Here is an 11,176-nt window from a genome sequence, read left to right on the forward strand (position 1 = left end):
GTCCGTGCCCGGCAAATCTCAGCATGGTAAGAGAGTTATATGCCAACTGGAACGAGGAAAATGACGAGTCGTGGGTCAGAGGAAAGGAAATTCCTATGGATAGGGAAGCCTTGTGTCATTTTTTGGGAGTTAATAGTCCTAACCCACAAAGGCTTCAAAAGTTCGTCAAAAGTCCAAGCTACCAAGCAATACGTCACACACTTTGTGGCGTTGATTCTAATGCAAAATGGACGCGAACTAAGGGAAATATTCACCTTGAAATGCTCCGGTTCGACTTCAACAAAACGGCTAAGATTTGGCAAAACTTTGTGCAAACTAGATTAATGCCCGTTGAGCATAATAGTGAGTGCACTCGAGCTCGAGTGTGCATGATCTACTTTTTATGACCGGACGCCCCATAAATGTGGGTGAGCTCATGCTTGGGGAGATGACCCGCACTCGTTTTGGAGGAAGGATCAAAAGATTTTTTTTTGGCAACATCCTGACACAATACATGCTCTCTCGTGGGGTACCCGAGTACCCTGACTATGATGAGGTAGTGGAGGTACCCACAACATTGTTAGACATAACATCCATGCTAGAGTCCACATCCAAGCTCACCCAAGCTGCTATGAATGAGAGGGACAAAAATTTCAACAGGTATCTTTACAAATCCCTCAATGTTATTATGAGCAGGCTTGGGGTGTCAGATGAGGAGCGCACGCAATTGCGAAGTGATCTCTCCAGTTCTTCCAAGGAGATGTTGGGCATAGCAGGCAGTCCCGTTCATCCATCTGAGGATGAAAACACTAACAAGGAATCTGGTAATGAGGATGCGGATGATGATGAAGTTATGGGACCAATGGCATTGGTACCCGTAGGAGATGATAATGAGCCCATTGCCGCAGCTGGTTGGCATCCTGATGAGGCAGACTCCGACTAACAGGGAGTTCTTTCTTTTCACCTTTCTTTATTTTCGAATTTATTAAGCATCGGAGACTATGCATTGTTTAAGTGTGGGGTGGAGAGAATACTCCTTGAATTGTATAAAAAATTTAGTGTTATTATTTTATTTTATTTTATCATATTTTAGCTTAGTTTAAGACTAACATAGTCTAATTAGCTAGAGTACATAAAAAAAAATATTTTAAAAAAACTTGGACTTTTTCCGACGATGGATCTGTTGGACAATTTTCTTGAGGGATTAAAGTCCGATTAAAAATACCAAAAAGATTTTCTTTTGTTTTATTTTTGATAGTTAGGTAGTATCCCTTGGTTTTTCTTTGGACGCCGGTTCTTTTCCAAGGGTGTAGCTCGAATTGGGTGTTTTGTTTTATTTTTTTTGGGGTAGGATAAGGGAGAAAACAGAGATTGCTATGAGGTACCTGTTGACATGTTTTGTGTTGGCAAGTTAAGTTAGAGCATGCGCTCTATCTTCCTGCATATATGATTTGAATTGTAATGCCCAAGTAGATTAAGTAGCCTACTCTTTGACGCCTTTTTCTCAGTTGATTGACTTGAATGCCACTAGTGCATTGTTGCTTAAAAATCCTCAACTTGATATGCCTGCTTGACTTGAGAGTCACACAGAACCGTCTTGAGTGAGTCAAGTGCCATGTGTGTGTAAGGATTGTTGATATTCTGTGCTATCCTGTGTAGTCTAGAACTTTCCCCCCGTGTGTTAATCAACGCGAAATCATTAAGTTGTACTAGTCTAGGAGATGACATAGGCGTTTCTTGCTTGACCATAAAGGTGCTTGTCACTGACAAATAAAATTTTCCCATTGTTAGCCCCTTTGAGCCTATAGACCGTTTCCTTGGCAACCACAGTACAAGCCGTACTCCTAGTTGTTCTTAATTTGAGATTGTTGAACCTTTACCTCCTAAGACACTTAGTCGCTAAAAGAAGTAAGGTGAGAGATTAGGAAGTGGCTTTCGAGTGGAACCATGGAAGGGCCCTTAAGGTGCACTAAAATTGTGAATAAATGTCACTAGCTTATGAACTTCAATGTATGGAGTGTGTGGACAAAAAAAAAAGGAAATTTTTTGCAAGAAAGAGCAAACAAAAGTTCAACTAATGTAGAAAGACACACCTCCTTATCCTTCTCACTCGTGCTAGTGAAACCATAGAGGTGCTTGATGGAAAAGAGTGTTATGTTAGTTATGGTGTATGACAAGTGAATGGGTTGAGAAGATATTGCGCTTGAATTATGAGTGTAGTGTATTAAAGTGCTTAGGATGGTTAGTCACTATTCCTAAATGTATCCTACACGTCCCTTAGCCTACATTACAACCTTAAAGTCCTAATTGATCATAGATTTAGCTAGCTTAGATTAGTAGATATGTACACCGTGGGCAAGCTTATGGTACGACCACGGGATGCACATGAATTCTTTGTGAGAGTGAGTGAATGTTGTTTAATTGTGTGATGTCCTTAATTTATGTTCAATGACATTTAAATTTGTGGACTATTTTGATATTCACTCTTTTGCTTGTGGTGAGGGCACTTGATCTCATGACGGATTGGTGAAATTATACACTTTCTTGTGTTAGGTGAGTGCGTATGTTGAGGATGCTTAGTGGTAATGAGTCGTCTCTTGAGGTAAGGTGGTTGTGGAGAGGTTGCTTGAGTTGATTGAGTTGGTTGAAAAACATTGAGTATACTTGGGCTATTTAAAAACGGGAAGAATGTGAAATTTGTGTGTTCATGCTTAATTGCCGACATCGACCATAGTCAAAAGGTAGGGTGTTTGATTGAGTTAATTGTGAGGTCTTCTTTCATAGTGCTAAGTACGTTTTGAGGGGTGCTAATATAGTTTCATTGTTCGAGGACGAACAAGAGTCTAAGTGTGGGGTGTTGATAATCGGCTTAATGTATGCATATTTTGATATATATCGCCTCACATTTTACTCATGTCTCGACGATTTGAGATGTTTAATATGATTATTTGTGCTAAATTTTGGTATTTCTATGTGTAGGAATCATTCGGATGCAATTTGGGACGAAAGGGCGCGAATTGGAGCAAAATTGGGACAAAATCGCAATAAGGGAGATTTGAGGGCCACAGCTAGCGTGGGGCGCTGGCTGTGGCGCAATTTACAGAAGCCAAAATGTTTGAGCACCAGGGCCAGCGCCACACGCTGCCCTGGACGCTCAAGACGGGAAAGTATCCTTTTTCGATTAGGACTCGGTTATTTCGACCCTTAGACGCCCCCAACTCATATAAAAGCCAACCTAAACCTATTTTTGAGGAGAGGACGTGATTTAGAGAGAAGAGGGAGGCGCCAAACACTCGGAAGCAAGGATTTGATCAATTCTTCCATCCCTTTCCTAGTATTCATTGATTTTATGTTTGAAAATATTATTTTTGATGATTGTATGAACATGAGTGGTTAAGAAACATATTGTTCTAGGGTCATGGGTATACATGAATGTTGATATTTGAAGTTTAATTTGACGATGTTGATTTTATCATATTTTGGTTGTTTATTTAATTCTATTTTTAATTATTTTGCTGAGTAGCTAACAGTGAAATACTATCTACGAATCTAGAGTTGAACTCGAAAGTGGGAACTCTAAATTGCATATAAAATTAAATAGAGCAAGTTCTTAAACTCGGGCATCGGGGAATGGATTCGCAATTAGGATAGACATATACCTAATTGCCTTGCTCGGTTGCAATACATGAATTTTAAATGCGCTCTTGTTAATCTTAATTCCATAGACATATAGGTATTAAGTTAGCTTGAATAGGTGAGTAAGGACTCGACAGATTCTTATGAGTAATATCAACCCTGTCAATCAACAATCCAAATAAATCAATTAGTTATTTTAAGATAAGAATGCAACATGATTGTTAGATAACCCGTGACCCTGGAATATTATCTCCTATTAATTGTTATTCAAAACTATTTAAGTGTTGTGGTAATGTGGTTGATTTCTAGTATTTCATTACTTGATAGTTTTTAGGTAGTAAATTAGAAAATTATCTATTTTGTAAGAAATCGCTTGAATCGATAAGCTATTTGAGTTTGAATTAGTCAAAAGTTAATCATACGTTTTCGTGGGAACGAAACATTATTCACTACTCTATTACTTGACGACCACGTATACTTGCGTGAGTATATATATATATATAGAGAGAGAGTAATGCGAGGCTCCAAAGGCCTTTCATCACAAATCAGGTGGATATCAGTTTAACGACTAATTACAAATATTCTTTGAGTTATATAAACCTTTTCCCATGAGATTGGTATAAAATAATGCAAAACACAAGAGGTCTTTGTGAAGAAATGATTTCCTATGACCACTTAAAATTTGAATAGAAGAAATGACATAAAATATGATTTTGTGGCTCATTATAAATATTAATAAAAAATAACACATGATATCGATAAATAAAATAACTTAGATCTTTATTAGATTATTTTCCTCTATTTAAATTGTAAATGTTCATGGGAGGTAATTTTCTCTAAAAATGACCCTTTAAAGTGTCATGTGTTTTTTTACCAATTCCCCCTGTTATTTTTTACTGATCTTTAATTCCTATAAAAATGTCATATAAGTGAAAGACCATTTATAATTGGCGACATCTGGGCCATTTTCTTCAATTCAAATTGTAACTAATCATAGGAGATCATTTCCGTGCAAAATCATGTTCAGGGTAGATTCAAGGCAAGTTCAAGCTCGACAACCATATCGACTCGAAAATTTCAGTTCGATCTCAAACTAGCTATATGTTTGCCATGGAAAAAATAATATCACCTACATTTGTGCAAGTTTTCAAATTTCTTGCCATATATTAAGAACACTATATAATTATGGATTATTCTGAACATAGACGGGCAAAGGAGTTAAGTAAACATGAGAAAGAAATTACTATTTTATTTGATTCAAATGAGAATAAACAACAAATGTTAATGTAAACTTTTATTTCATCCATCTACAAAAAAAAAATAGTCCCATTAGCCAGTGCATACTCTCCTAAACAAATACCTAAATAACATTTGAAAAATACTTAAATAGGAAGTGTTTATCAGTCAAATGAGAATCTCCTTCTCAGTAATTGGATGGAATACTGATATGAACACTTCCTATGTAAGAATTTCCCATTATCTCCTTATAAGCAACATATTTTTAAGAAAATTGATCTGATATATATATCCATTTTTCTTGACTAATTAAGCATTAAAATCAAATTGCAAAAGTGGCTGCATGAAGGAGTTGATCTCATTAAAAATATTCATATCCTCTCCTTGGTCATGACCAAAATTACCAAATTCTTGAGTGTCAAAATAAGTTTTTATATCCGCAGGGAAATTACTTGCTGGTGGATCAGAAAACTCAACAGGTTCAGGGGGGCACTCAGCTGCTAATGTCATTTCCATCATTTCCTTGAATTTTGTAGATTGGAGCAATAGCCCGAGGGCTGACGTGGCAGAAGGTGGTCGAGTTTGAGATACTGAGGCATCGGGCATGGTAGTATTCGAGGTAAGTTGGAAGTGGGGATAAGGCAGAGCCGTAGAGGCAGAGGCAGAGGCAGAGACAGAGGTCGTGGTCGAAGTCAAGGTTGATCCAATAGTATGATTTGGAGTTGACATAATATTAGTTTCAACATTAGAGTTTGGTTGATCAATGGTATTGTTGTTGTTAGGTTTTAGCCATTTGATGTAACGGCTAAGGTCAAAATTTGTCACAGCATTCAGTCCACGATATTCAATAGCTGCCATATCATATGCAGTTGCAGCCTCTTCTTGTGTAGCTGAAAAACAAAAAAAAAGAATAATCAATTTAGAGAATATGCAGTTGCAGCTCTTTTGGTAATTCTTTAATTAATACTTAAGCTAAATCACTTCTGGAAACCTCTTAACACCATTGCCTATTATGATTCAGTGCTTTATCACTCAATTATTTTAACTTCTATGTACGTATAGTGTATAAAATAATTTTTGCTTGTGTTATCTAAAAGATAACTAACTATATGAACGTAGAAAATAAGTACAGTTTCCATTTAAAACATCGTCTTAAAACACATTGTTAGTAGCTTATCGAGTACATGACTCTTGACTCTTGATATGAGAGTATGAAGGTCGAGAATTATGATAGAAAGTTAGTAGGTAGTTGAACTTTTCTTTTTTCATACTTGTAGTACCATTATTATTCGAAGATTTTCTTGCACTTAGATCTCTCTATAACTAGGTTTACTACCGGTTATCTCTTTTGCTTTGATTATCTTATTATCGTGATGTTGTTACTGCTTCTTATTGCTGTTTTTTTTTTTGATGGCGTTCCTATAACTATATTTCTTTTCAACTATATTGTGACTATGCTTTTCCTGAGCCGAGCGTCTATCGAGAACAACTTCTTTACTTTAATGAGATAAATATAAGATCTGCGTACGTATTACCCACTATGTTCCCCACTTGTAGAATTAAACTGAGTTTATTGTTGTTACTTAAAACACAATGGTAGTGTGAAAACACTAATGTTGGTGAATGTAATTAAATCCTTTAGAATGATTTTATATCAGGAATACGTGTTTTTATATATATATTTATATGGAAAGGTTTTAGTGATACTTACCGTATGTTCCGAGGTAAAGGTACTTATTACCGAAAACTCTGCCGATTCGTGCTTCCCATCTTCCATTGTGATGATGTCTGTTCATTGACATGAGGTGAAGATTTCAAAACAAAGAATAAATTTAATGCTCGTTATTATTTACTCTCCAATTGCAACTCAGATATAACAGTGCATTTTTAGAGTTGAATTTCTATCTTGGTTTCTCATTTCTCTTTCAAAATACGTAATGAAACTTGTTGAATTATGTGGTCATCCCTAAAGAGAGCATACTTGTAATTATGTAAATGTATTTGTTTGTTGATTAACTCATCTAAAATCATAAACTATCAAAGAAAGTGAACTTTTAATTACTTACTCCTTCCGGTCCACAATAAATAATTATTTTACTTTTTGCACACCCATTAAGGAAATACGAACTCCTAAAAAAAAAGATGTATTTACTAAATTAATCTTAATTAATTGTTACCTTTGGTTTAATGTTTTGGAAAATATTTTCCTCCAATTGGAGGAAAATATTTTCCCTATCAAGAGAAGATAAAATATTTTTCAAAATTCTTTTTTAACCTTATCCACCCTATTCCCCATCCCCACCAACCCACTCAACACCCACACTCACTCTCACCCCATCCTAAATAAAAATATTATTAATAGTATTTTTTTTTCATGTTATAGATATATATTTTTTTATTTCAACAAACGAGTATTTTTTTTTATTATATAATTTTTTTTTCATTTTAATAAAAAAGGTACTTTCTTTTCATGATGTAGAAAAAATATTTTCTTTCGTTTCAACAAAATGAGTATTTTCTTTTCATGATTTAGAAAAAGTATTTTCATTTATTTCAATAAAATGATTAATTTATTTTCATGTTGTAGAAATAGTACTTCCTTTGTCAATCAAAAAAGAGTATTTTCTTTATAGTTACGAATCATAAATTTCAACATCGTTTTGCGTAAAAAAAGTAAAGCATCGCATTAGTTCCTTTGGGTTTGTGTGAATTTTTAGAAAAATAATTAAATTGTTGAAGAAATTAGACGTATTTTTTTTGGGGGGGGGGGGGTGCAAGGAAACATGGGGGACTTGGGGGAGGAGGGTGAGGAGAGTAACATAAAAAAATATTTTTTATTCTCTAACGAAGCACTAGAAAATATTTTTCGGAGAAAGTTTTCCACTCACCAACCAAAAATAAATGATAAAACCACTCATTTTCCATAAAAATATTTTTTAGAAAAATATTTTCCTTTGTACCAAACACACCAATAGTTTGAACTAGATGTGACAAAAACAAAAATGGCAAAATTTTTTGGTACCTTGCAACTCCACGATATTTCGAAACTCCTCTTGAGAATCCACTGCTCTTCCTGCAATTTTGGAACTCATCAATATTATGCTAATGAATTATGCAAATAAATAAGCTGGAAAAAAAAAACTTCTAATTTCTAGTGAAAGAGAAATAACATTCACTATTCAACTTACCTTCTCAAAGATCCAATATATTCTTCCCTGGACTGACCCTCCATTTCTATGATTTCCTTTTCATAAGTTGATAGCTAATAGAATAAATCAATATCAGTACGTACCTTCATTTATGTTTTTATTTTCTTAAATATATATTTGTGTGTGACAAACTGCAGTACTATGCTTCAAAGGATATTAATTAGATGAGTTAATTACCGGAAAATTAAGAATGGTCTCACTTCCCCAGTATTTAAGTGCAGCCAAGTCATAAGCATGAGCAGCTGCTCCTTCATCATCATAAGCACCTATAGAAAAATTACCATATTTTAAACCAACATTTATTCCTTTACCAAATAAAAGGGGATAATTTATATTATTTTGAACAATAAAATCAAGAAATTTTGGCCATGCCACTTACCTAGATAAACTGCATTTCCCCAGGAGAGTCCCATTTCAAAAAGAAAAAAATATAAAAATTAAAATCATCAACTCTTAAAAAGAAATAAATAATTTATTGGTGGGAAAAGATTCAAGATTATGAACCTTGTCTTCCTTTCTTGTTTTGAGATTCATTCCAGCAATTCTTATCCCATAAATGAGCTTCATATCTACCCGTCCATCGATGCCTGAATCAATAAACATTTTTCGAAAGAAAAAAAATCAAGTTCGCTAGACTGAAAGCCTTAAAATCGGAACCTTAAAATTAAAGTAAAAGGTCAGGTGCTTAACTAAGACATGAGTTTTGGATTCAACAATTTAATTAACAAAATCAAGGACTTTACATGAAGATATAAAATAATTCACATGCATCTGCATTATTTGATTGGAGAGTAAAAATAATTCGAAAAAGCATAATATTAGAAAATAGGTAATATTTTGGTGAAACTTCTTAGTAATAAGATTGATGATAATGTCCAAATCTATATATTATTAAAGGGAGAGGAAAAAACCCTCCTTAAGCCAAGTGACAGCCTTAAAATTAGCCACATATAACGTATTAACTATTAACTAATAACTAATTAAACCATATGGCATAACCAGAAAAAGCTACATATAACTTATTTCTTAATTAATTAATATTAAATAACTAAATCAAAATATTAAAAAATTTACTATATAATACTTAAAAATATTACTATTAAATTTAAACATTTTAATAATTTCGATTATTATTTTAAAATAAAATAAATATTTATATCAAGATTAAAAATCACACATTGATCTATATTACATTAATGGACATAAATGGATAATGATACTAAATAATGAGGAAAGTTAATGAAGGCCACATGAAAACATGAAATACTATATATTACGTAACGTTATAGCAATAATTAAAAAGTCAAAAATATTTAAAATTAGAAATAGAAGGGAAAGATGATTTGAACTTGAGATTAGATTAAAATAATGGTAAAAATGCTCAAACTACGGATATGACCACAAAATTAAAGTTTTACAAGATAACGAAAAATAATAATTGGATAACAAATTAAATATTAGGAATACAAAATAAATGTCTCATGTAGATAATTTAGTAACGAAAATAAAATTTAAAATTTTATCCTTAAACTAAAAGAGAAAGAAAATTGAATTGCACGTGATATAAAATAATTATAATAAAATACAATAGATTTAAAATTTTCTAATTAAAAAGGTTATGTATTCAATATTTTAGACTAATTCAAAGTTATGACTTAAAATAAAATGTGATACCCCATATTTCGATTATTGATAAAATATTAATATAAAAACTAATTAAAATTTTATAATAGGGGCAAAAAAATATAAAGAGGAAAATAAAGATAGTGTGAGAATATTTATACTTTGAATTAATTTAAGGATAAGTATATTAAATAATTAAATGATACTCAAAAATATTATTGATAGATTTTAATGACGAAAGAGTTCCGAGTAAGAGTATAAAAGTATAAAAATACATTAAATTTTAGGAATAAAAAAATTATATTTATATATTATTATCAAAATGGTAATAAGCAAGATATTAAGTCAATTGATAAGCTAATAAAAGATCACATGACAATATAACAATATTAGGTAATGAATAATGCAATAACTATAAGCAAAGATTAAAGAGAGTTTTTTTGTGTGTGGTGAAAATGTAGAAGGATAAGATTTATTTTACTTTGAAGTAAAACTTAAAATGGTAGTACGAATTTGTTAAAATAATATGCTCAAACAAGACATATTACAACGTGATATATGTAGTACTCTTTAATATCGATCACGAAATAAATGTAAGCACTAAGATCAAGGTTGTTAAAGATATAAAAAAGAAATATATTATCCAGTACGAGAGATGTGAAAGAGTTTCATGTCATGCTTCTTAATTGATATCTAATGATTATATGTAATTTTTATCCGGAGGGTTTAAATTTTAAGGTAAATTGCATATAATCCAAATAACTCAAATTATAATTTGATATTTGTGTCCGCGCATCACGTAGATACTAATACTAGTATTGATTAAAACAATAATATAAAGTTAAGATTTGTGATAATTGTGAAAGAAAATATCTTCCGTCTAAAAATGAAAAATTCATTTTCCTCTTTTTGGTGATAAATAATTTACGTGAAAAGTAATGTTTTGACAATCGGACATTAAAAAATAAATCATCTTCTAGAGAATATTTCTCAAAAAAATATTTTCCGCCGTACCAAACACACCCAAAATCAAGAAATTTACATGAAAATACAATACACATAAATTCAAGAAAATAAACCTGGTGACTCCACGATAAATGGAGCTACGTTGAGGAGGAGAATCTCTAGGAACAGTTTTTCTAGTTCTTTTCACCTTAAGAACTGAACCATTTGTAGTAGTAATATTAGTATTTGCATTATTACTAATGTTGTTTGAACTGTTCCTCTGATTTTGCTGTGATAACTTCGCCATTAAAAGTTATATTTGAAAGCAATGACTCTGTCAATGGAATGACTCAGTCTTCCAATGAAGAGGGCTTATAAAGGACATATATCTAATTAAATCTAAGATTTTGTTAGTTTATTGATTTTCCTAATTATTTAATTAGTTAAAGATGATGATAATTTTTAAGAGGGAATTAATTAACATGTTGTGCTGTCAAGTTAAGAAATTAAATAGCCGGCAATATATGAGATGTTTTTTTGTTGCCGTC

The 11,176-nt window shown here is 32.3% G+C and overlaps 1 protein-coding gene across 1 annotated transcript; it reads right to left on the reverse strand.

Moving 5' to 3' along the window:
* Positions 1-4,844: 4,844 nt before the first annotated feature.
* Positions 4,845-10,952, reverse strand: LOC104106250 (AP2-like ethylene-responsive transcription factor At1g16060). Its single transcript, XM_070178105.1, has 8 exons — positions 10,763-10,952; positions 8,565-8,647; positions 8,440-8,448; positions 8,238-8,326; positions 8,040-8,113; positions 7,874-7,924; positions 6,563-6,639; positions 4,845-5,741 (listed from the first exon to the last, which is right to left on the reverse strand). Exons 1-8 carry the CDS (start codon positions 10,933-10,935, stop codon positions 5,161-5,163), a joined length of 1,137 nt encoding a protein of 378 aa, XP_070034206.1. The 5' UTR covers positions 10,936-10,952; the 3' UTR covers positions 4,845-5,160.
* Positions 10,953-11,176: the final 224 nt, after the last annotated feature.

Source organism: Nicotiana tomentosiformis, chromosome 6 (genome assembly GCF_000390325.3).
Source record: "Nicotiana tomentosiformis chromosome 6, ASM39032v3, whole genome shotgun sequence".
Lineage (NCBI taxonomy): Eukaryota > Viridiplantae > Streptophyta > Magnoliopsida > Solanales > Solanaceae > Nicotiana > Nicotiana tomentosiformis.

What these genes read in the sequence shown, in the direction of transcription:
- LOC104106250 (XM_070178105.1), bottom strand. Translation starts at nt 10,935, where the DNA reads ATGGCGAAGTTATCACAGCAAAATCAGAGGAACAGTTCAAACAACATT. An exon ending in TATATTGGATCTTTGAGAAG is followed by an intron (nt 7,925 to 8,039) that starts GTAAGTTGAATA and finishes CCAAAATTGCAG; the next exon opens with GAAGAGCAGTGGATTCTCAA. An exon ending in CCTTTACCTCGGAACATACG is followed by an intron (nt 5,742 to 6,562) that starts GTAAGTATCACT and finishes TTTGTTTTTCAG; the next exon opens with CTACACAAGAAGAGGCTGCA.